The 26166-nt window shown below is 40.4% G+C and overlaps 5 protein-coding genes across 5 annotated transcripts; 2 read left to right on the forward strand and 3 right to left on the reverse strand.

Annotated features, from left to right (window-relative positions):
- The first annotated feature begins 173 nt into the window (after positions 1–173).
- On the forward strand, positions 174–7013 carry gle1 (GLE1 RNA export mediator). Its single transcript, XM_027030945.2, has 16 exons — positions 174–392; positions 790–1023; positions 1137–1295; positions 1441–1589; positions 1766–1826; positions 2464–2718; positions 2896–3124; positions 3840–3952; positions 4086–4155; positions 4346–4488; positions 4857–5047; positions 5172–5301; positions 5381–5485; positions 5580–5662; positions 5805–5868; positions 6096–7013. The coding sequence occupies exons 1-16, from the start codon at positions 294–296 to the stop codon at positions 6162–6164; spliced, it is 2154 nt and encodes a 717-aa protein (XP_026886746.1). The 5' UTR covers positions 174–293; the 3' UTR covers positions 6165–7013.
- A 1365-nt stretch (positions 7014–8378) lies between these two features.
- si:ch211-51h9.7 (uncharacterized protein LOC558400 homolog) lies at positions 8379–10367 on the forward strand. The gene is given in 3 exon segments (XM_035522202.1): positions 8379–8414; positions 8903–9185; positions 9265–10367. Coding segments are annotated over 3 exon segments (498 nt in total). The 3' UTR covers positions 9444–10367.
- seta (SET nuclear proto-oncogene a) lies at positions 9590–13282 on the reverse strand. The gene is made up of 8 exons (XM_027030954.2): positions 12998–13282; positions 11856–11913; positions 11621–11763; positions 11336–11439; positions 11102–11215; positions 10835–11005; positions 10614–10733; positions 9590–10532 (listed from the first exon to the last, which is right to left on the reverse strand). The coding sequence occupies exons 1-8, from the start codon at positions 13068–13070 to the stop codon at positions 10509–10511; spliced, it is 807 nt and encodes a 268-aa protein (XP_026886755.1). The 5' UTR covers positions 13071–13282; the 3' UTR covers positions 9590–10508.
- Positions 13283–13929: 647 nt separating this feature from the next.
- Positions 13930–15704, reverse strand: zdhhc12a (zinc finger DHHC-type palmitoyltransferase 12a). The gene is made up of 5 exons (XM_027030951.2): positions 15312–15704; positions 15070–15206; positions 14865–14963; positions 14526–14692; positions 13930–14374 (listed from the first exon to the last, which is right to left on the reverse strand). Exons 1-5 carry the CDS (start codon positions 15400–15402, stop codon positions 14059–14061), a joined length of 810 nt encoding a protein of 269 aa, XP_026886752.1. The 5' UTR covers positions 15403–15704; the 3' UTR covers positions 13930–14058.
- A 457-nt stretch (positions 15705–16161) lies between these two features.
- On the reverse strand, positions 16162–23079 carry slc25a25a (solute carrier family 25 member 25a). The gene is made up of 10 exons (XM_027030950.2): positions 22602–23079; positions 21706–21832; positions 21525–21612; positions 21074–21185; positions 19730–19888; positions 18769–18921; positions 18554–18661; positions 18266–18433; positions 18012–18162; positions 16162–17874 (listed from the first exon to the last, which is right to left on the reverse strand). Exons 1-10 carry the CDS (start codon positions 22758–22760, stop codon positions 17690–17692), a joined length of 1410 nt encoding a protein of 469 aa, XP_026886751.2. The 5' UTR covers positions 22761–23079; the 3' UTR covers positions 16162–17689.
- Between the last annotated feature and the right edge of the window lie 3087 nt (positions 23080–26166).

Raw genomic sequence — 26166 nt, forward strand, 5'->3', positions numbered from 1 at the left:
CTCACGGGTTTGATCTTCCACTATTCTTTTATTTAATTAATTTAATTCATCAATTACTAAACCACTTAGTATTAACGCTCAGTTCGAGTGTAATGGCTGTCCTTTATAATAAGCAAACGAAAGCCTATGATTAGTTTTGTGGCTACTTTACTGGAATAACGTTCTAAGACTTTTAATTTGTATCTTATGGGAAGAGGAACCTCGGCTCGCCTTCTTTAGCTAAGATAGCTAGCCCGTGTGTTATTCAACATTGGGAGAAGTTATTAAAGCTGAATGTTCAGCGTTACACAAAAATGCCATCTGAAAATCTAAGATGGGAGACACTGGAGGCTTTGAAAAACTCGCCAAAGGGTAGAATTAAATACAGCCCAGACTGTCTTGAAAGAGGGGAGGTAAAACCAAAAACTTACATCAAACTTCAGAGCAGTTTTAATTAATATAATACTTAGCCAGCTCGATAACCGGTGAGACTGCTTAGCTAACAACGGTGAACTATAACTGTGAGCAATTTTATAGATAGTTTTATAGATCGCTAGAACGGTGCACTTCTTAGCTCAGATTGCTATCACATATGTAGATAGCTAACTAGATAACTAGGTTAGCTAACCTAACTACATGAATTCGGAGGCATAATATTGCATCTATAAAGTTAAATGGCTTAATGCAGCTAACTACATAGCTTCGTTAATAATTGGCTGTCCTGTAAGGATATCGACGTTTCAGTAATGCATTTATTAATGTTGTCATTGCCAACATTGCCTTGACAAATAAAATGTTTTAAATCTTCAGAACATTTTAGCAGGCTGCAAAGAGGTTACCAGCCTGTCACCTCTCTCGGGGCATATTTTGAAGAGTCTGAGCAGAGCCTCTTCTTTTGGTTCCCCGACTCGTGATACGAGCCCAGGCACCACTGAGAATGCCCCCATCTACACTTCACTTCCTATCAGTCCACACCAGACTCTCACTACTCCAGTCTCACCTTCCACCTCTCTAACACTATTCGCTACTGAGAGTGAGGGGAAGGTAAGGCCATTTGTCATTATATATCATTTATTACCTCTTTACTGCTTTCTGTAGTGCTTGTGTATAGTGACGTGTGTGGAGTTGGTGATGTAACTATTGTCGTCGTGTGCTAGGTGAGTGAGAATAAACTGGAGAATTCAGACTCCACTGCTGATCTCAGCCCTGACCTCAGCAGCACTCCACCCACGGCCATCTTCCTCCTCTCGCCCAGGGCCACTCAGATGGCAGGGTGCATCCGCATCTGTGAGGAAAACCACCGGGCTAAAGCCAAGGTGCAACATTCCTAAAGTTCTCTATACGGTGCAGTTTGCATATATGTGCATTTGCGCTTGACTGATCTTGGTGCAGAATTCTGTGCTATGAACTGCATGTTTTGAAGTGTATTGATCGAATTCTGTGGCTTTTCCGTTCTCACAGTCAGCGCTGAGCCTTAGGCAGGAGCTGCAGGAGCAGCTGGTGGCTGCGGTGGCCGGCCGGGAGTCGGAGCAGATGAAACGCTTCGAGGAGTTAATGGAGCTAAAGCAGAGGCAGGAGTACCAGAGCATCAGGGACATGATGGAAAAGGAGTATGGACCTCCCAACCTATTCCTTAAACCTGGAATGATGCATTTTGCAATCATATTCTCTACATAGATTACTCCCCCTCTCGGGTTTAGACACTAATGCTAAGATGGTTTTACAAGAATTCCTGTATATTTACGTGTTTTCCTGTCCAGATCAATCATTTTCCTGTCTTTAAAAGGACCCAGGAAAGCCTTGGGCGTCAAGAGAAGTTGAAAGAAGAGTACAGACACAGAACGAAAGTAAGCGAGAAATAAAACATTCACCATGGCGAGATTTTCTATAATCTTTATTGCATGAGGCCCTTAATCATTAATTGTTCCCTATTCCAAGGCTGCTTCAAGGTTCAGAATAGCCTCATTAATGTGTTTTCCTTGCCTGTTAACAGACAGCAATTGGCATCTCGCCTAAAGAGTTTTTTGTTGCAATCTGAGCCGGCATGAACATGGGGTTGTCTACTGTGACATTGAAACAGTGGTGATAGATTCTGTGTGCTGTATTTGTAAGTTCAATAGAGTTGGGAAAATGTTTAAAGATAACAATGTAGGAATTTGCACACAGAAGAGATTTAAACCTTTTTCTGCTCAAATTGTCTCCAATAATTACACTTAGTATAACAGAGATCAAATGTGAAAGAATGATTCATTGGAATATCTCCCTCTTTCTTTAAATATCTACATTTTATTAACTCAACAAGGGGTTACACAAATACATGACTCAAAAGAGATATTTTCAGGTTAATAAATAAAAAATTGTAATTGTAGAATAGTTCTTATCCTGTCTACTCTGGTATGAGCCATGGAGCACTGACATTTTGAGGGTCCTTTGATGAAATTGGAAAATGGTGCTCAGCATGCTGAAGTTAATTTGCTCGGTCAGATCCTGAACCTACGTCTGCGAGAGATGGAGCAGCAGCGGTTGCGGGAGGCGGAGCTTGAGAGGCAGAGGCAGGTGGAGGGCAGGGAGAGGCTGAGAACACTTAATGCCATTCAAGAAGAGGTGCTTCAGCTCAATCAGCTCCTGGAACCTGCCCCACCTGCACACCTGGGCCTCAGCGTAGATCACACCTCCTACATCACCCGCGGTAATCAGCTTTGCTCGCAGGTCTCGGAGGTGATACGCACCACAGCCGAAGTGAGTTGTCGTGTTCCTTGGCTTTGTTTGTTTTTGCTTTATTGCTGGTCTTATGGAAAATGATCATTTCCAGATGTTTCTTTGTGATCAATCAACTTTTTTTTTTTTTTCTTTTTTTTAGAACTTTCTTTGACTTTATTGGCTTTCTGACTGTGCATGTACTCTGTGGACCCTTAGGGACAGTTCCCGAGTGTGGAGGACATGACTGTGACAGAGCGGGCCTTGCAGGAAATGAGATCACTCCTCCGAGCCTTGCAAGAAGAGGTCGCTCAAGCTCAGGAGAGGAAGAAGAAGGAGCAGGAGGAAGAAGAGGAGAAGAAGAAGAAGCAGGCAGAATTGAAGGTCCAGCAAGAGGAACAAAAGAAGAGTCCAGCACTGTCCGCTAAAGACAAAATCCGAAAACAAGGTACCTATACATGTAGAACAAGGGTGAATTTAGATAGTAGAAAAATGTATAACAATTATTCAATCTGCACAATCCTACAAGATTCTATAACTGTTAGGTTGTAGAGAGACTGCAGGAACGCAGAAAGAAGATGGAGACAGACTAAGCTCACTGTCCACTTTGAAATCTTTAAACATTTGCAAAACAAATTGATGGCCCCTAAAGTAATCCTAAATTTCATTTTACTACAGTTGACAAGCTGGTTAACCACTCACCTTTATATATCATTAGAACTTTCTAATGAGACATGTGATGAATTTGCTTTGGTAGTAAAATCTCCTCTATTGGGAAACAGCATTATACAAGGTCAACAACCCCCTCACTGACCTGCTAGGTCACAGTGCACCATAATGCACCTTATCGGAGTTATTATAAATTGACCTTGAAACCCTTACAAAATTGATCTCATTACTAAACACTGCTATTACTAGCTGTCCTCTAGACAACATACCAGCAACATTGTTTAAACAAGTTTCAACCTTGGTTTAATTCAAAGCAGCTGCACTTTTACCTGCTTGAAGGGTGGAAATGTAGTTTTCAATTCTTAAACAATTCTTTCTTTTATTGTCTATTTTTGCATTGTATTTTTAACTTTATAAATTAATCATTTAAATTCTTTTACTTTTCATTATTTCAGCAATTGTAAATTAAGTGGTTCACCATTGCTTACTTACAGGCCTGCAGGATATAGCTGAAGACAGCACATTTAAGTGGTACACAGAGCTACAGGATTTGGCCAGCCAATACTCCCAGTCATTTGAAGATCTGAACAATGCAAAGGACATGCAGGTCAATCTCTTGCTTTAAATTTACTGAAATAAAAGCTATCACTAGGTTGGTTTCTTTGTTTGTCTATATATAGTTACATATATAGGGTCTTTAGTATAAATAAATATAACCAAATTTATGTTCATTGGTACAGACAAAGAAGTTGAGAATGGAACTCCAAAAGGCTGCAACAATTCCAGTGAGTCAGATTTCCAGCATTTCAGGTGAGCTTATTTTTACTTTCACATTTCTAAAACCCATGGTGTTTTGTCATTTTTGCTTCATCACAAAGAGGTCTGAGGGTTACTGCTTTTTGAAAACATTTAAAAGTTATAAATGCTATATCACCTTTCATCACAGATCTGTGTTACGTGGTTTTGTATTTTTCTTTCTTGAAATTTGAATGACCTCTAGGTTCCCAGCTGAAGGAGATCTTTGACAAGATTGACAAACTGTTATCAGGGCGAGCAGTTGTATCGGGTGGAAAGTCTGTGTCCACGTCGCAACATCCACATGGGCTGGAGTATGTTAGCTATAAATTAGCAGAAAAGTTTGTGGTAAGTTGATATTTTAAAAGTAATTACAAGTAGCTACAAGTCATTTGTATTTGTTTGAGCTACCTTACTTAGCATTTGCTCGAGAAAAAGGAAAATCAGTGTTTTTTTCACACTTTTTTTTAATGCATGGTTCTGAAGTTAAATTCAGCACAGAACTTGCCTCCCCATAGACGTCCACAGGCAGCAGCTTCTAGTTTCAGGTTCATAATGGTCTGATATAACCACAAGCAGAAAAAAAATGGTGCAGAGATATGCAGTATATTTAGTTTTTAGAAGCACTGTTTCTGAGGGGGGGAAAAAAAAAAAGTTTAACCATGAAGAACAGAAATGTAATTAGAGCAATGAGGTTACGAAAAACGTTTTCACAGAAACAAGGAGAAGAGGAGGTAGCCTCTCACCATGAGGCAGCATTCCCCATTGCAGTGGTGGCCTCAGGCATGTGGGAGCTGCACCCTAGAGTGGGAAACCTCATTCTGGCCCACCTCCACAAGAAGTGTCCTTATGCTGTTCCTCACTACCCAGATATGAAGGAAGGCACCTCCATAGAAGAGTATCAGAAGTACGGATGCATCACACAGCTCCTGGGGGAAGCTCATTTTAGAAGCTTATTCTACCCCTGGGGTTTGAGCTATGCAGCTTTTGCCAAAGCAAAAAACTGAACTGAAATGTGTCTTTGTCTGTAGGATTCTTGGATATCGTGTGGATGACTCGGGGGTGGAGGGACAGGACAGTTTCCTAAAGAGGATGTCTGGGATGATTAGACTTTATGCTGCTATAATACAGCTACGATGGCCTCACAGCAATAAACAAGGGGTAGGCGTCCTCAAAATATCTGATATGAATCAAGATTAGATATCTATATCATTTATCTTTCTGTGAATTTCCATTATAGCCTGGCCCACATGGACTGAATCATGGCTGGCGCTGGTTGGCTCAGATGCTGAACATGGAGCCTCTTGCCGATGTCACAGCAACTCTTTTGTTTGACTTTCTGGAGGTAGACAGAAACTACCGACATTTATGTCATACTTTCCTCTATCTTATTATATTTTATATCCGGTATTCTGCCAACTCTCTTTAAACATGTACAGGTTTGTGGGAATGCTCTAATGAAACACTATCGAGGACAGTTCTGGAAGCTCTTAGTGCTCATCAAAGAGGAATACTTCTCCAGGTAGGACCACTGTAATGCATGATCTGGGATGGCTGCTTGTACAGAATTGGCTTGTGGAAGGAAGAAACCTGTGCAGCCATGCCACAAAGGCCTGTAACCCTGGACTGACCTGGGTTTAATCCTCCCCTTTTCTCTTCCTCAGGATTGAAGCAGTCACCAGCGCAGGTCAGTTAGGTTCGGTAACTAGACTCAAGCAGTTTCTGGAGGTAAGCCAGGAGGAACCCGATGAGCAGTCTCTTTGCCTTAAATACTCTGAATATTAATATTAGGAGTGGCAGGTTATAAGAAACTAACCACTGAGTATATTGTTTCTTAGTTATATTACTGTGAACTTGATTACATTTATCCTTAACTATTATAAAATTGTACATTTGTCTGTTTTGTAGTATAAAACATATGGAATGCTTATGTTTTATATTTCTTTCTAACCCAGAGTGCTTTAAGAAACAAGCAGATTGATCCACCCAAAGGACAACTGACCTCAGCCTTCTGGAGAGCCTGATAGTTGGTACTAGTATTTAGCTCCATAAGAAGTTTCAGTGGAACTCGAGCTTTACCTGCAATTAATTTAAAAATGCAAGGATTTTATGATACAATGTGCAAACATATATTTTCTTAAGTTTCTGTTTGTTAGAATATTATGGTTCCATGGTGTGCTTGTTCTTAATGTTTTTACTGGATTTCCTTTATCATGAGAGATATTCTAGAAGTTATTGTGGTGGGAGGCATGGCCATTTAATTATTGGTATATTTGTCTTATCAACTCATCAAGCATATCCATGCATTCACTAAACATGCCATAAGCCTCACTCTGGGACGGTGCCGCTTACGGAATATAGCCACTTTATGTATGTTGATGGAGGAAAGAACTGTAGATGGATGTGTATATTTCTAATTTTAAAATGAGTAAATGTGAACATGAACAAACTTTTTGTTCTCATCATTGCTCCATGCAACTATGTGTAAGGAGGGTGGGTTTAAGTAAGAATTATCTGGGGTGTCCGCAAAGGTTCAGCCCATACAAGGTCGTAAAAAGTGGAAATTCACAAATCGTGAGTTGTATCACTTTTTGTATCAATATATGCAGTTAAGTTTTTTTTTTTTTGTTTTTTTTTGCACCATCAGTGAGTGTGAAAATAAGTTATAATCAGAAACTTATCTCTCTGTATACACGGATTTGTCAATGATGCGTTTCTAGGAAACTATCTATTAACAGAATAATCAATATAATTAAAAGTATTTTTTACTTTGGTCAGTATATTCCCCTTGTGATCTAGTCCATCACAATGTAGTTCACAGGTTGGGATTTCTGAAAGTTGGACAAACCAATAAAAAGTTTGTTTTTATTTCACTCAATCTGTTTTTATTTAGGAGTGTACAGCACGATACAAATAGTAATTTACACCTGCAATATGAAATGATGCAAACTTTGTAAAGAAAAAGAATAAAGACGTTGCAGTACAACTCCTCTGTTAGAAAACTTGTAAAACCCAATTCCCACCCTCACTGCTCACAAAAAAAGAAATGTGGGGGGATAGAAAAGAGATCAACTGGATTTAATCAATTAATTAATTAAAAATTAGTCGAGGGGTAGATTCTTTAGACATGATCCACTACCATCTACTGAAAAAATGTCCAGTTTTACCTCTTAGTATGTTGATTCTTCCAGCTTGAGTAGGTGAGAATGGGTTAGGTTATCTGTTACCGCTATCAATTATACAAAATAATTTTACAGAAATGAATTTTGCTTGTATGTACCTTATCTATTGTACATTTTACCCCCATCCCCTGGCTGATTGCATTCTAGTAAGTATAGATTCATCCAGTGAGTTAAGTATAATTTTTTTTTAATTCCTTGTTTCTGTTAATGAGTACATCAATGGACTATTTAAGTCTTCCCATAGCTTCTTGATGGGTAAAGCTGGAAAATCTGGGAAGAGACAGTTAGTACAATGTATAACCTGGAAATATCAAAACAGGTGGGAGGATGGAAATTCAAATTCTGACTGAACATTCATTAAAACATCTTTGTAAACATGTTTAAAACACTTGATACCTTTATCCTGTATATAAAACAGATAAAGAGGCATTAGTTAAAAAATGAGCTTCCATCCTGCTCCATAAAGACTCAAATGAACTGGTTTGTTAATTTGTGAACATGGCTGTAATAAAAATGAAAGTTTGCTATTGCAAGCCTTCAGTTAAATTTGCACTGAAGTAAAATACCCTGTGGTTTCTGGGCACTTTTCCACTGCAAAGAAATTGGGTGATGATTTGCACCAGTAATGTGAAAAGCATTTAGGTAAGGAATGCAACAAATAAAACTAATTTGGCAAAATATTAATTTTACTAATTAATTTTTCCGATAAGGTATTCATGAAGATTAGACTTCATGCATACTGTATAAATGGATGAGAGAGGATGTATGACATTAATCCATAGATATTTAAGTTATGATAAACTGAGTTTAAACTGAACAACACACTGTATAAACTGTAACTTCATCTACTTTTCCAATAAACGCCAGATCATTTCAAGAGGAGATTTGCCACTCTATAACGTCCTCCAGGTTTGTCAGGCGCAGGGAGTCCAAAATGAATGTGGGTGACCGGAACTAAAAGGCTAAAAATTAAAAATTAAAAACCTCACCACTTGACCAGGATCTTTCTTTAAATTTTGGAAAGTTGAAGTATGTATTACACTAAAAATAGCAAACATGACTTACTTATATGTTTGTTTCTACTACGAGTTGGTGAGCTGAGGATGGTGCAGCAGTAGACAGTAGTAGCAGTCCTACTGTCCAAGGGCCAGGTGTCATCATCAGAGAGCCTCAGGTGTCATCATTAGGGCCCCCTGCATTTGTGAAGCGCTATACAAATACATATGTTCGTTCATCCTCCAATCTCTAGGTGGCGGTAATTATTTGTCTTTTTCTTTTCTTTTTTTTTTTTTGACTTGTGGCCTTAAATTTAGGGGAAGGTGGCGGGTTTTTTTTCTGCCCCAAGAGTAATTATTTCGGTTGTGTTACGTTAGTGTAATGTGTTTGGAGGGGCGTAATAAAACCAGCCATGCGGTGATATCCAGAGTTACTCTGTAATCGTCCTCACCGGTTTCCCGTTAAAGCAAAGCGCGGACGTGTCTGGTACATCGAGACTTAAGTCTCACTTTCAAAAATGTTTTTAGCAAAGATTCAGTTCCTGGCGAGTCCTATAAGAGTTGCACACGCCACGCACGGTGCAGCCCGGACGGCTCTGCAGGTCCTGCGGCCATGAAGTGGCTTTTGTCCCGAGTCGGCCGGCGCTGTCTCGCCGGAACCACACGGTGGTCGGAGAGCAGAGGATCATCCTGCAGCTGGTTGAGAATCCTCAAGGCCTCCAGTTTGAAGTCCTCACGTTGAAAAAGGCAGACGTGCTGATGCACTAGCCGTCAGATGAGCGCTTGACCTGGGGCCCAGGTTTTTCGTGGACAGTAGCCACATGCCCCCGATGCCAAACGTACCTAGGGTAGTTAATATTCGAAAATGGCTAACATGGTACCACAACTTCAGTGAGTCAGTATGAAAGAAGCAAATGTGAACACCGTCGTGTGGCTTTCCATTATAGGCTGGGTATTTCCGAGGACGGTGACAAGACGATTCGAGAGCTCGGACCAGGCTTTAGTGGTACTCAGATTACTACAGGAGCATTTCGCATCGACGCTTCTTATGGCACACTACCAGCCATTTATATTCTTAGTAACCAAATACTCTTTTCATGTGCTTTGTAGAATGCACCTAAAGTGAAAGGCACTCGCAAGTTTGGTAAGTGCACACAAGTCGCAGGGCTTTCTATCTAGATCTGAATTACAAACACCAAACCAAACGGTTGTGAAATGTTGCATCTTCACACTGCCTTGACTGTTACATGTGGAGAAATGTCAAACATGGTGTTCACATTAAGTTTTATTTTAACAAAGCAAACTGAACAGCTAAAGTTTCTCTTGTGAGAAGCAGGTTAGTAGAACATACACCACACAAAATTTAAACCAAGGTAATGGGGCCAAAATTTACAAGCATGGTTAAGTAGTTTTTTTTTTTAATTTTTATTTTTTCTTTATCAAAATGTCATTTCAAATTTGATGAATGTCTGTAAAACAAGACAAGATAAAAATAATAATAAAAAAAATAAATCCAAATGGTGTCCAAATACCCTATTTCCTCCCTAATACCTCATTGAAATTTATCCCCCCCTGAACTGACAAGATTACAGAAGGGACAGGAATAAGCTTGTGAATTCTGTGTTGCTTGAACCACAAACTTGATCAGGGAGGGGGAAAAAACAAAACAAAACAATGGGTCACAACGCCATGAGTAAAGTAAAGCAGAGCAGTGAAAGATGCTGGAACTCGCACAGCACTATGCACCATGGCTTTTGTTCATTTAATCACAAACAGGAAGAAATATGCATGTACATTTATATATATAAAAAAGAAAATGCTATTTGCAAGTCTACACCAGACAGCGTGCTGCTGATACTACAGTGTGTTTTGCCTCAAAATGTACGTGGGAATTGAGATGTTAAACGCCGCATTGGCAGTATTTTTGCAGTCATCTTATTGGGAGTCTGTTCTTGTGATGATGGGATGGGGGGACTTCAACATGGCACTGTCAGGATAAAAGGAGATGGAGCAGAAAAACAAACAAATGGGCAGGGGATGGAAAAAAAAACAAAACAAAAACAAAAAAACAACCCAAAAAAAACCCAAAAACAAAACCAACGCATATTTGCTCCCAAAAATCGCCAAAGAAGCAGATGGGCAGTGGGGAACAGGACCAGGTAAAGATGGATTATATTCAATGTTTTCCACTTCAGTCATCCTCTCCATCATCATCCTGGAATGAGAGGAATTAGACATTTGATGCATCACTGCCCTTTTCACAAGCCTTACTATTAATGAACCTCTGGTTAATTACCTCCCCATCATCCTCCTCCTCTTCACCATCTTCCTCCCCCTCTTCATCTATGTCCTCTAGACCTTCCTCATCATCATCTTCCTCTTCACCCTCTCCTTCCTCATCTTCCATGTCTGGGACCTGGAGACAGATTAATGTAGTCAACATCTGGTTATTCACTGACAAGAAACATTCACCAGATTCTCCCCCCACCTCAGACCAAAACAGCCGTTCATACTCACCAGGTAGTACTGCAGAGGATTGGGCCAGATGTCATCCTTAATGACCTCACCTAGCTCATCCGCTCCTGAATCAGAGTGGTCAGTGAACCAGGTGAAAAAGCTCTCGGGCTCTTCATGTTGCCTCTTTTTGCCTGCTTTACTCTGAGTTTGGCTGGGACGATTTGTGAGGTCCTTTAAAGAGAAATATTTTTTAAAAAAGAGGTTTATTTTAAGAACCTACACATAGTGCCCAAGAGAAAAGGCATTAAAGACCAATATCTCGAATACCTTTCCAGGTTTCCATTTGATCTCTGTTGACTTGGGGGTTGGGTCTCCACTTTCATTCAGGTGAATTTCTTTGGAAAGGACTTTGTTTTCAAAATACATGTTTTCATCAAAGTACTGCAAAACAGGAACCAATCATTCAGTTTAAAAAATAAAAATACTGATGAAAGACTCAGAACACAAACTTGCTGGAACCAAATCCAACAGTACATTTACACAGGAAATTATAATACTTACAAAATCTATTCTGTAGCCTGATTTGATGTCTTCGAACTCTGTTACTTCCACCCTGGTGAGATAATGAAGTGCTTCTTCATCCTCCTCTCCAAGGAGCGCAGAGACTAGAGTGTTAAGACAGAACTAAAGGTTGAAATTTTTGCCCTTCATAGTTTTTTGAAAATTAACCAAAAAAGAAATCAAATTTTTTGATCATACTGAAAGATCCATCCATCAAAACATCTCTTAATACCCAAACTCTTAAAATATTACAACTCTAATATGATGAGTTTGCTGCTTGCTTACCTTGTGGGTGGTTCACAAATGTAGTGACCCAAAAGTTTGGAATTTTGGCAATGAGTTCTGACCTCTTCTGAAAGAATGGCTGGCGAAGCTTGTTGTATTTCTGCTCAACTTTGAGGATCTCCTCACTGGCCTGTTCATTCAGTCTGTTTTGGAAAAACACAGGCATATTTTAATCTACAATATTTACATAAGTATACAAAATGTTAAATTTTTGCATTAAGTAAAACAAAGTTACCTGTCGATTTCATTCTGCACTTCATCAATGTGCTCAATGGCTTCCTGTTGCTCCTTTTCTGAAGATGCGAAGGGAGACTCATGTAATAGTAATACTCATCATGACACTCCCCCTCCCCCAAACACCAAAAAAGGAAAGTGTATTTGTTTGGTTGTCTCATCAAAGTATTACTAGATCATAAAAAGCAACCCAAGATTAATTCGCACGTACTTCCAAGCAGTCAAAGAGTTTGCTCCCTTGAAATACTCATTTGCATACCCTACCAACGCATTTTCTTGAATATCACAAGAATAAATATCGGAAAGCTTTTATTTTAAAAAGGTCTTTAAACAGAAAAGAAAGTGCAAAACGAAATTTGGCACATTTTGTACGCCAGCTCTCCAACACGCCTGAGACCAGCTGGCTGCTGGAACCGCTTCCTGCGACTTGGGCCGCGTGGTTTAAATGTGCGGAGGCTCTCCAAACTTACCTGCCCCTGCACCCTCTCAACAGTTATTATTCAGCAGTTACTGATAACCTAGCCACATGCGCGTCTCGCATAAAACCACCGGAGACACAAATGCCGGTTTTTGTTTTTTGTTTAATTACGGGGAAATTGTCCGGGCGGGGAATTATTCCCTCCACCGCCTCGGCGTGCAAGTTAGCACGCAGGCTAGCAGCTACATCATGGCGGATCTGTCGCTAGCGCACAACAACAATAAAGCGGCTAAGCTAACAGCTAAGCACCGTGACTCGATGATTCACTCAACGCAATTAACAGCTCTGCGGCCCTTTACGCGCCGGGCACTCTGCAAGCGAGACGTGTGCGCCAAAATTAAAACTGAGCCCCGCACATGCTGCAAGCACCGTTTCCGATGTAACAACGCCGTGAACGCTCCTCAGCGCTGTGGCGGGGTCACTAGCGTGTAGCCGCTAGCCAACATGGCCTCCACACCGGCGCCTTCCCCCGCTTAGCGGCGCTCGGCCGGCGGACACCGCAGCCACCACATGCCCGCGGAGGACACGCAGCGGCGGCCGCGAAATTACACACGGGCCCCGGGTGCGGGTTTTTTTTTTTAATCTGCGCGGCCGTCGGGCGAAAACGCCTTCAAAAGTGAAGGGAGAAAGTGAAAATGGCGCTGCTGGCGAGGCCCCGTCCTTACCGGAGGTGTCGTCGGCGCCGTCGTGGTTGGAGTTCAGCTCCTTCTTACTCGCTTTGGCCGCGGAGGCAGACATGATCTCACCGAGTCGACGGAAAGTATCGAGAATTATCGACGATTTCTCCCAGACGTCCCGAGGTAGAAAAACTCTTCGCTTGACGCGGTGTTAAAGTAGCACACCGGAATGTGCTGCGCTCCTCCGCGACAACTTACAGCGAGGAAACACACACACACTCGCACACTCTCTCACACACGCGCCGAGCGAGTACACTCACGCGCTCGCTTTCGGAGAGAACGCGCCCCGCACGCGAGCTTCGGAACCCTGGCTCCGCCCCTTCGCGAAACTACCTACCGGAGACCGGCGCTCGCGCTCGGCCTCGCGCGCTGATAGGGCGCGCGCGGCGGCTTGCAAAAAGGGCGGGATTTCCACCCGAATCACAACATCTGTCTGCATGCCCGACCATTTACAATAGCAGCACCACTACTGCTAATACAAAACACGACGATTTACTTAACAACAGTCTACATATTGCTATCGTATTTTAAAAAGTTTGTCTAGATTTGAAACAATGTACAATGAGGTCAAACATTTACACATCAATATTGGCTGTTTTGTAAAATTACAGATCTTAAGATAGACAAGACATTGCTCTTAAGCTTTGTTGCTGAAGGTTTCATAATGAGTGCCGACCGTTTTCATCATATTACTGCTGAGATAAAAAGTAACAAAAGGGTGATCATTCACTCAGTTAGTAAAATCATTGATAGACAGCTCCATTAGCTAGGAGCTGACATTTTGTCCTCACCCATCTGCTTAGAATGTACTTGAATACCAAGGTTTACTTGTGGTAAGATGGCATCATCACAATATCATACATAACCATATAGGCCATAAGTAAATAGTATAAAGGCCATAACCAAGGGGTGGACTCAGGTAAGCTTGTAAAAATGCAAAAACATTTTATTAAGTTCCACATAAAAAAGTATTTACTTTTAAAGTATTGTGTGCAGTTCCAAAATTGGTACTTTAGATGCTGCCTTAGTGAGTCCTCAATATCTGTCAATCATACAGTCCCATTAGTCCTTCTGGAGTACACTCTTTCCCATGCCATTGTGCGACAGACACAGAAAAAGACCCACAGATTGCAGATCATGCCCCTATCAAAGGGATTTTCTTCAGAGTCACAAGTTTTAAGATAGGCGATGCGGTGGCGGGACATGAACTCCCAGGTGGTGGTGTTAATGGCTGCCAGGTACAGATGTATGCATAGCAGCAGTAGTACAACCAGAGAAAAGATCCCCGTAACACCAAGGGCACCAAGCAGGAAGCCATTCTGAACAAACCACTGATGCCAGGTGGGTGCAAAGGTAACACCAGACCTGAAAACTCACAAACAAATGAGTAATTACACCCTTAACATGATTTCTAAATAGGTCAAAAATGGTTACAGGTGATCCATGTAGAAATGCACTGAAGCACTAACAAATGTGGAGCATTTAGAAGAAAAGGACACAGATACAGCACACTCACCAGGCAGTCTGCAGTCCCCACGATACAGCCAGGAACTGTATGCATAGATACATCAAGAACCACCTGTGGTTCCTTTCTCCAACACAATTCTCCATCCAGGGGCAGTGATGATCAAAACGTCTGACACACTTCTTACATTCCTTACAGTGCCTCGCCCTCATTGGTTGCTATTTGCAAAAGAGAAACAATGTTCTGCTTCTGGATAACTGCATGGCTATAAGCAAAAACCCCAGGCTATTGTATAAAGAAACGTTTAATCAAAACTTCTGTTAACTTCTGTAAACCTATCCCACATATACCCAATAAGTCAACATGAGATTTCATTCTTAGGGGGAATACCAGTAGGGAACAGTAGCCACAGCGTCGCTGGCGTTGAAATTTTTGATTACATGGTATCATTACTTCCAGTTCTTCATTACCGTCATGTGTGATGGTATGCTTCAAGAGAGAAAAACTTTTAATGAGGACGATAAAGTCACAATATGAGCTTTAAAAGGATACTGCTTGGTAAATACCAGAGCTTATTGTCCTCTTAGCTATTTACCTGAGTGTCATTGTCAGACAGAACGAAACCCGGATCCATGAGCGACACAGTGAAGTACATCATCACTGAGAGAAGGACTGTGGAGCCAAACAGGACTGGCGGCAGCAGTTCACCTCTTTCTTCACACCTGCGTAGGTCTATTAAATGTCACCACGTTTACTAGTCGATGTGGATAGGAATTCCACCCACAATAATCAGCATCTTAGTATTTTAGTCTACACAACATTCCGACAGTAATTTACCTGTATTGTGAAGAAACAGAACCAACGTTATGAGCCAAGTAAGGAGAACATGGGCTGTGCGCACTAAACAGCCGGCCCTGAACAGCCTCATTTCATCAAAGTCAATCTGGAGCAGCCGCTAGGTACTTAGGATTAAAACACTGAGCTCGGTGAAGCTCAGCCAGTTTAAGATCACAACAGCTAGCTTGTCATCGACGTTATCAACGGCTTTACAAACTCAGTTCTCTCCCTCTCTCTCTATTTACACGACGCACAAACTAAACTGATATCTAAATATCCAACGCAACAAATTGAGGCCCAAAGAAAGTTTAATTACCAAACATCTCTCACATTAAACTGTTTGGATGTCATTTTTATTAGCTTACTAGCTCCATAGACGTCGGCTTTTTTCTTGTTGTTTTTTTTCTATGAAAGATTAGTGTTTCCGGTCTCATTTCTTTGTTTCAAAATAAGAGTTCATAATTCACTTTTTTTTTTTTATTTTTTATCCTGAGCGGGTGTAAGCTTTTACATTTAAGGTGTAAACAAGGTCTAACTATTTGAAACGTTATGTATAATTTCCAGAATGCTCATTTCACATTGATCTCCGCAGGACTTTAAAGAAGTTAATGGACAGGAATTATATTTGCTTTTTAGATCGAGGCCGAGTATTAACGGTAGATGGCAGTGGCTAATAACACACAGGCCACAAAGCGCTGAGTTACATTTCAAACGAGTCAAAGAATAAGGAGAATATTAAAGCACAGATCTCATATATTCTAACTCATGACTGAATGAAGCAAGCATTCTCTATTCATGTAGACACACCCCACACACCAGAAAAAGCAAAACTGAATAAGAGTCAAATTGATCAGGTTACAAAGAGGAAAGAAACACTTTATTGGTTGTTCAAGTATCAACAGGCACTCACTAGCATTGTCTTGGTCTCATTGACAGAGGCATTGAAATTTAACACAGCCTCATTAAAATTGAGCAAATTTGCACCCAGTTCTCTCCAACACAAGTTCACCCAGTTTCATTACTGACAAAAAAAAAAAAAAGAAGTCCTGTACACAATTCACTGTTTTACATCAAGTGATTGGGGGGGGGGGGGGGGGGGGTCCACACCCCCACAAAACCCCATGAGGTAACACGCACACAAAAAAAACCCCTCCAAGACACCTTGTGTTTACAAAACTTAACTTACAGGCCTTGTGTGTCAGCATAGATTTCTGAGGAAGTTCACACTAGACAGAAACAGTTCACATTAACAATAAAAACCCCAGGGTGCAGCAGTCACAATGCCTCAGGTAAATGCTACCTCATTAAAGCTCAAGCTGATTTTTTGCGAACATTCTACTAAAGTCTACAGTCAAGGAGTGAGATTTGTAAATTAACTAGCAACAAGAAAACCACCAAATATTTGTTGGGCTTCCAAACTCATTTGCTGCTGCTCTTATTACTGGTCAACTGTCATGTGTAGAACCCCATTATTCATACAAATGAGCATAACTGAACAAAAAAGGTGGTCCCAAAGCAACATATAAAAACCCTGATACCAAATTGTCTCACACATAAAGCATATTCAAGTGACTGAACAATTAAAGTGCATCAATTTTCTGATGAAGTAGACAATTACATTCAGACATTTCAACTAGTTACTTAGAACTTCCAAAACAAATACACTTAACTTTAATCCATATCTATGGTTTAGAAGAATAATCCTAGTCAATGCCATCATTCAAAATAAATATCTGTCTTATATACATAAATACATTATTTAGTCATCATATAGCAGCATTATTAATAGCAATAGAAGCATGTTCTCAGTCTGGTATTAATAATTTACATATAGGTCTTTAAAAAGAAGAACCATTACTACTGCACATGTTGGTTTTAGTGTTCTTTTTCATTCCTGTTCTCATTATGTATAAAGACAGCAGATCTGAGTATTTTTCATGAATAAAAAAGTATCAATCTGTAAGAAGTGGCATATAGATATAATGTATAGATCCCAATTGAGTATACAGGTGAGCATAACAGAAATACAAAATTTCACCTCAAGTGGCACGCTACAAACGAAAAGCACTCGGTCCAGTAACCCAGTTATAGCCTTGCTCACAGAACAGGAAGGCACAATTTGGTCCATGCTTTCAGATCTGAACAATAAGCAGTTAAGTGGTCACCTCCTCCTAAATAAATATTACACTCTCTCCAGTTTATTTTATACACCTTGGGAGTCTTCTTTCCCCAAAACACAGCTTCAATCCTTCTTGCATTCACAGAATGAGATGGCTTCTTCATACACCTCAGGTTCATGGTCCTGAGATTTCTGTCCACCAAGTTGCTTCCAGTTTACAGAATCCACTTCTCCTTACAAAAGCCATTGTTCTTCAAGCTTACCTCGACTTCACTCCCAGTGTGGATTTAATGTTTTCGTACACCACATAACTAATGCTAACCGCAGGGATGACCTTCATGAAGTTAGGGGTCAAGCCCCTGTAGAGACCTGTTGGTCCTTCTGTCTTCATAATCTGCTTGAAAAGCCCAGACATGGTGACCTGAGGAGTGCCCGTCACTGTAGCTATAGGGGCAAAGGGAGGTGATTAGACAATTGTTTGTTTAAATTGAGCTTTATGTTAAAAAGCTCTCAAAATGCTAAATGACACTTAAAATCCACCAAAAAAAAAAAAAAAAAAAAAAGGGAATCAGAAATCTCACCTTGTGCCTGCATGCGTGTCCGTACTAAAGCTAGAGGGTAGCTTGCAAGCTGGCCACACGTGCTGGAGATCGTGCCACAGGCCAGAAGAACAAGAACGCCAGGATTGGTGCCGTCTTTGCCATACTGCTGCAACCATGTGTTCTTTAATGTCTGTCACAAATTTGGAAAATGGAGGTCAATTACAGGGCTAGACAGTTGAAAGCTGACCATATCAGAGATCTAAACGGATACATCACTGGTGCTTCCTACTGACCTCATAAACTGCCAGATCGATGCCAGCATAAGGGACAATGCCCAGCATGTTGGGCACGTAGCCTTTGTAGAATGCCGTCAAGCCCTCTTTCCTTAAGATCTGCTTGGCGCAGTCCGAGATGCCCGCATGTTGCCCGCTCCTCCTCAAAGCCAGGCGGGTTTTCAGAACCTAGAGAGGGAGGAAAAAAAATAAATAAAAAAAAAAGGCATTTTAAGATCCGCAGCTTGGTTACACACATTACACATACAGAGCTGTTATAACAGTGACTGACAACCAACAGCAGCTCACCTCCATGGGGTAGATGGCACTCTGGGCAATGACTCCTGCTAGAGATCCGGCCACAAAGCGCTCCATGATGCCCAGCGTTTCATTGTTACTGCCGATCAGACGCTTGATCTATAAGAGAGACGTCATCTCAGTTACCGCTTCAACAAGCGAAGGACTGCTGAAATATTGCAATTCTAGTGAAATAACTGGATTCAGTTACTCATTAAATGAACTACCTGCTCATAAGCCATGAACTTCAGTGCAGACTCAGGAGCGATCTTGATGACGTTAATCCCGTTACCTCGCCACAAAGAGCGTACTCCTCCCTCTTTGATCATCTGGGTGAGCCCACTCATGATACACATGTTGTTGCTACGAGAACCGTGCACCTAAGCAGGAACAAGAAGAGACAAGAGTTTATTTCCCCCCCCAACAAGTTCACAAAGAATTACTCCATAACCGTGCAGCCATTTTATTTTAGCCCCAGTCTTCCATTAAATATTTAATCACTTCAAAATACTGGTCAGTGTGTCTGAGCCTAAACAGGTACACATCAGCTCACTGGCACACATGGCTATTACACAAGAAAACAAAGTCAAAAGTTTTCCAAAAGTGCCAAGCAATAAATGGATGGAAGTTTTTAGTTCAGAATTTCATCAGATAGTCAAGCTGTTGTAATATTTGCTAAGGGATAGCTTCAGAAGACTCAACCCAATCAGAGTCCAACAGGGAGGGCACACTAGCTGCTCTGCACTATGACTGGCTGCATACAGATCGTCTTGTGATGACAAGCCTCTGGCTCACACTGAATTATGTACACATTAAACAGTTTTGACCCTTGGGTAAAGTTCACAGAATCTTGTAACAGCTGATGTATTCCTATTTCCTGTAACTTGCCAGAGTTATGCAATCATCCCACATTTCCTCCTACTGATGAAAGAATTCAGCAGTAGCACAAACCATTGTGAAGGCCTTGGTGGCCTTGTGTTACATTTTCTGAGTGGGTACAGAAAGTCTCTAAAAAGAACATGCCAAGTAGGAAACTGCCAAAACAAAATACATCTCTGCTCATCATAGCCTCAAGATTACAAATGAAAGGCAGGCAAAGCCATATATGCATGCCAGCCCAGCCAAGTACTAACTGAGTGCAGTTCTAGCAGAAGAGCCAAACGACGGTCGGTTTTAGGGATTGCTCACCTGCATTAGGACTTTGAGGCGGTCCAGTGGAGCGGTCCAGGTTCTGGACACGGCTCCAGCACCACCTCCTGCCACCAGGTGCCTCCACCACATGCCAGTCAAGTGTTCCTCGGGGGTAAACTCATCTGGAACCATCATGTTCTCACCCACGTCAAAAATCTATGGAGAGCGGGGGTCATCAATAAATATTCTTGCAACAAGTTATGTGACATTTACTAATTTTGTTCTTTGGCAGGGCAATAGCAACAAACCAATAGGCCATGGCTAAACATACGTCAGTGGAAGCTTTACTCAGGTAACTTGAACCTGAGCGACCTTTTAAGATAAGATTTACTCTAGCCAAAATTCCAGACAGACAGTCTAATTAACAGTTATCTAAGACCAAGTTGGGCCACTGGATACGAAAACCTTTTTAGACTTCGTAACACATTGCAAAAAAAAAAAAAACCCTTTGCTTTGCTATCTGTATTCATCTTAAGATAAAGGCAACAGACTATGAACTGTACCTCTTGCCCTTATAAGCAACTAGGTTAATAAGACAGCAAATTGTACAATAACCTAGAAAGGTCGACTAGGAGGTTAACTGGAAAAAAACAAACAAAAAAACAAACAAACAAAAACAACAACAAACTAAAACCCACAGCAATAAACCTGCTACCAAATTATACATGAAGCTTTTATATTATATATGAAGCTTCTCTGAATAATAGTACATATCAGGACTTCCTTGGGCATAAAAAAATGTACAAAGATAATGACAAAAACTGAATATCGATAAGCACGCTGACAAATATAATAGACACAATGACTGCAGGAGTGGAGGCCAGAACACTTGTTTCATGCATAAGCTGGTCACATATTTGGTTGGGTGTAAGGCAAGAGCAGGAATTACTGGGTCCTTGCAAGCTACTTAACTGCCCAGCACTGAGCATGTATTTAACATATAAATAGCAGTATGGGTGTTAGCAGAAAGGACATGGAGACTGGCGAACTTCCAGTTGCTGCTGTTCTAGCCCCATTAGCCACACTGTGCCCTAGATCAGAGTGTCCCATGAGCAAGGTCACGGAACAGTTTAATTTTAGATGCTGTACCTCTGACAGTTGTAAATCAAATTCATAATGTCTGTGCAAACTCTTTCCTTCTCCAAAATGAAGGCAGACTTAAATAACCGCTTGAATGCACCTCTTAAAATACAGATATGCCATGTGACTGCCAGAGCATACTGATTTGACTTATTATAATACACCTGTGCCCAATTAGATACCCATCCTTGATTACAATACGAGCACCAGAGTTTACAAAACTGCACATCATTCGCAAACAGACAGAAAAAGAGCTCTTACTGTGGAGTGCTTCCAATAGAGGATTATTTCTGGAATGCTCTCTGCAGGTTGCAGTGAGGAGTAGTTCTTCCATTCATTCCAGTCAATGGTCATTGTTCCATTTTTGTCCATGCTACAAAGTGAAAGAGCGGTAGTTAAACACAAAAAGAATACACATTTATATACATAACACAAGGAGCACAAAACACCTCCACAATGAATAAAAGATCAAAGACAGTTATGCTTGGTCTGGTCCTAGAGAACTGTTTTTGTGCATTAGTCATACAACAATGATTGAAAAGATAAATGGAATGCAACATGACAATGCAAGTCATACTTATGATAAGACAAGGCAGAACAAGTTAACAGTGCATCACTGAAGGTGGACGCTCCAGAGGTCATCCTCACGTTAATTAGGCTACAAGACCTCTTTTCAACTTTGTTTTGTCAACAAAGAACATTGCACACTCACCTTTTAAGAACATTTTCGGCTTGGCGAATGGATATGTGAACACCAAGCTCTCGCAGTGACTCCACAATCTCATTTGCATTCACTTTACCTAAAGGACATAAAAAAGCCTTCATTCATATGAGTTGCAAAGAACAGATTGTTACCGGAAGTTCCAACAGAATTCTTTGCAGTGATTTCATACCAGCATTCCTCTTGTCCAAGGTTTTGAAGACAAGCTTAAGGTCTTTTTCATGATCCTGCAAGTAGTGAACAAATTCTTCAAAGTCCAGCTGTCCATTCACATCGTTTTCTTCTGTCTTTGTAATTTTCTGTAAAACAAAGAAAGAGACAAGATTTTCTTTTAGAAGCTTACTGTATGTGCATACTTAATCAAAATTTGGAGACAAGTAGTAGGGAAAAAAAACTGAAGTTTTGGGTCATGACGCAACCTAGTGAGTTTTACAACTAGGAGGTTATCTTATCTTAACACACGCCATTGTCACAGCTTTTGAGACAAATGTCAGTACATCTTTTTAAAAAACAAACAACCCTAACTTTTTAATAACCCAAAATTCAGTTCAATTCATCAATATACCCGTTCATCCTACAGAAATTGGTCAGATCACTCATGGGTACAAAACAAATAAATCATGTAAACTAATAATGAAGACACACATTATTAGCTTGACATTTAAAACCAGACCAGAGATGTGACATCAAATCACTCATGTGACATTAAATCACTCATGCTACTCTCACTTCCCCATGCCACTGAGCTTAGTGAAACTACAAGCACATTTAGCTAAGAACTGACATTTTAACAAACCAAGTCATATTATAAATTGGGAAAGGGTGATGAAAACTGAATCAGCTACACAGACCAGGCTGGTAAATAAGGAATTCTTTCAGGCTGGGAAAATCCATATATGGTCACTGATCGAAACCGCGCAGGAAGAGGAGTAGGCTTTACAGGAAACTGCACAACCGACATGTGCGATTTAAAAAGTACAACTTATAAAGAAACTTTAAAACAGTTTAAACTTCGATGGGAAGAGATACACACTGTCTGAACACAGTTGTAAGATTTCAGACTCATACCTTCCTCCACCTCCGGTAGGTTGAAAACTCCTGCGACGGCAGGAGGACACTCAGCTTGAAGAGAGATTTGAGCTCCGAAGGTAATCCATCTGACTCGAAATACTCAACCTCCACGGGATCGGCATTGGGGACGGGCACGTACAGACACAGGCACAGCATTATCACGACAAATACAACTCTACAACAAATAAATAAATAAGCCGAGGATGTCTTCACCTCACGTCGGTACAACGATAAAACGCCGGTAAGGAAGTTGCATCATGCTAAAAAACTCCCGTCACCACGCCTATATAACGTCATTTCGAAATGCCTGCATTTCATTGGTTACTGCTACCGCTTACGCATTTGACCCATCGGGGTGTCACTCCATTGATCGTGCGTAAATCTGGGAAAGCGGGGGTGGGGGCCCTCTACTCTAGAGCCAAAATAACTATTGTCTGACCAAAGAAAAGGAAGAATGTTATTCTATATAAAGTTATTGAGAAGTTTGTAAATACATTGAAAATATTAATTCAGTAATGACTGATTATATTACATTTTTAAAAATATTTCACATTTGTACATTTAAGATGGTCATATAATCCTGCACACAGTGATTTTAGTAGTTTAGGCAATCTGTCAGTTACTTATCAGTTACTTAACAGTTACAACCCAAGGCCTCCTCTGTGATTCTGTGTACAATCAATATTAAACTGGGAACCTAAACACAAGTGAAAACCCTATAGAAAGGTAAAATAATATGTGTACATATATATGATTCACCAGTATCAATCTGCCCCTCCCCCCAATTTTCCATAAATTTCTGTTCTGGTCAGAAACTAACCCATGATCAGGGGCTAGAAGTAGATGACACAGACTGTGTATGGAAACATATGAGCTAGACACTCTTCACTGAAGAGTCTAGAATGCAGATGTTTCTAAAAGATAAAGTGACTGAAGAGTATAGATTACCCTCGATCGTCACTTGTGTAGTCGGGGAAATTATGTACAAAGGATATATGAGCTTGCCAAGACTTTAAATGTTTAAAGCATATTATTTAATGCCCTTTGGAATCATGTGTTTATATTTAAAATATAACATTGTGCTGTTCTTTGAGTTGTGTTCAAATGTATTGGCATTACAGGGTGGTTCTAAAACACGTGGTGACAGGAACATTCAGTTCCTGGACCTTGTTACTTTCTTTACAACATGACAGCAGCAAATTCCAATCCAAAACTGCAAGGAAAACATTATCTTTTTTATCACGCTCATCAACTGAATGTACATTTTTGAAATAGCAACTTCAACACTTGCAAACATAGCTAATAGAGCCTGCACACAACTGAATACAATGAATGCAAAAGGTGTTTTAATGGGTGTTGTCAAGTTTCAGGAATGGTATCAAAAATGTAATTTCAATTAACCCCACCACATTATCCATCCATAAGCCACATAATGCTTTCATGTGACCAAATACAGTATTCACAGAGTTTACTGCAATGATACATATGCTAGCATGTGTAGGCAGGTCTCATGGAAGCACTAATCTAACAATATGCTTGATATTTGAGCCAAGAGGTCTCCTCAAGCTAAGTATAGCCAAGTCACACAGTTAGTCTAACTGGCCACATGACCGTAATGAGCTCTAGCAGAAGGCTTCAGGGGTCAGTTGCTTTTTTAGGCTACATAAAACTGTGTCGCCTGAAGAGTAGAGTTGCAGGTCATGTATTAATGCACCTGACCAAATGGCTACTTCAAAAGATTTTTATAAGGCAGTTAAATCATCAAAATAAATAAATAAATAAATAAATAAGATTGACTATGATTTTCAGATTTTTGGCTGCAATTCTTCTCTGGTTGGTTGATTATAACCACAGTTGTGTGTGTGTGTGTGTGTGTGTGTGTATGTGTGTGTGTGTGTGTGTGTGCATATATATATATGCGGTAGCAGTAACCAATATATATATATATACATATATATATATATATATATATATATATATATATATATATATATATATATATGCATGCTTCAGTTCATGCTCTTCAACTATATACTCATATGTTCATGTGATGTCCATTGCACTCAGCAAAATCTTCTACAACAGACTTCAAGTCCAAATTCCTGTCTCTAGCATTTACAGTGAACAGAACGGCCAAGACATTAAGTCTTGACTGTCTTCTGATCTAAGCCAACTGCTTATTTTTTTGTTTTTTGTTTTTTTGCTTTGGAACTCTGCTTTTGTTCTTGACTTTATTTAGCACCATCACAGATACCACCAGAATAAATAAAAAGTCAAAGCTTCAGTTTAAGAACCATTTATCTGTTTATCTACCATGGATGAGACACATTGTGAATGAGACCTGCACAAATGACGTAGGTCTTCATGGTGTATAAAGAAGTGTATGTTCAGGCTGTCTGAAATGGTACACTGTTAACGATCCACTCCTGAATCATAGATTTATAATATAATCCCTGACCAAAGAAGTCAACTGGAATTGCAGGGGGCCCAGTCGGGGCCCTGCGGTCCCCGGGGTCCCTGTGTGACTGATCCTGCCTATGCCGCTACCTGCCACTTACTTTTTACTTTTTCTTTACACTGATGACAATTATACATTAACTTTGCAATGGTAGAAAATCACAGTTACATATTGTCCTAATCAAGTTTTATAGCACTGAGACTTTTTTAATTAACTGAAACACAGAGGAAGAATAAGTTATTAAGATCCTTCCTTTTCATTCTTTTAATTTTTGTTTTACTTATCACACCGTTCATGACCAGAAAACTGGTAAATACTACTATTGTCCCAGTCATTAATTATTAATGAAGGGAACACCTTGTGTCTGACATATAAAAGTCATCAATTCACATCATTCTTCACCTTTTACTCCATCATTCAAAACAAGCTGATCCAATGCATGTGAGCAACATACATATCATAGCTCTCCTTCCATAAGGTCACATTCCAGGATCATTTTCAGCCCTGACTAAGGGGGTTTGTTGTTACGTCTGATAGCTAGTGCACTGCAGCGCATGTGATAACCTTTACTGTGCGTCATATTGACGGTGAAAAACAAGCTGCGTGTGCTTTCCCCTCTCCCCTATTTTACAGTCTATTGCCCACCGAAGTGTTGTTATCAACAACAGTTGTGCAGAGCATTATCAATAGAACACTAGAAAGCGGTTATGGGTAGAAAAACAGAATTACAAGAACACTGCCAAATATGGTCATGTTCTTTCACACATGCACAGCAAACCTTTAGTGATGATTGAACACACCTGTATTATATTACCCAGATGACTGGACACAGATGAACACTGTAAATGTTCATTCAATGCAGTAGGTGTTACTGCAACCCCATGTTTTTACTTGAGGATGTGTGTGATATGGGTTATAACCTGAAGTTGGGGTTCCTCACTGTGTAGCATCATGGCTTCCCTAATGGTGATATCACTGCCAAGCCAGCTATCTACACAGTACGGTTTAAAGTAGAAAGCCCTACCAGCTCTGAATACCAGTGAAAATCCAGAGGTATAAATACAATGGATAGACTTTCATTTCACTCTACATGTAAAGGGTGCT

This window comes from Electrophorus electricus, chromosome 23, assembly GCF_013358815.1.
Source record: "Electrophorus electricus isolate fEleEle1 chromosome 23, fEleEle1.pri, whole genome shotgun sequence".
Taxonomy (NCBI): Eukaryota; Metazoa; Chordata; class Actinopteri; order Gymnotiformes; family Gymnotidae; genus Electrophorus; species Electrophorus electricus.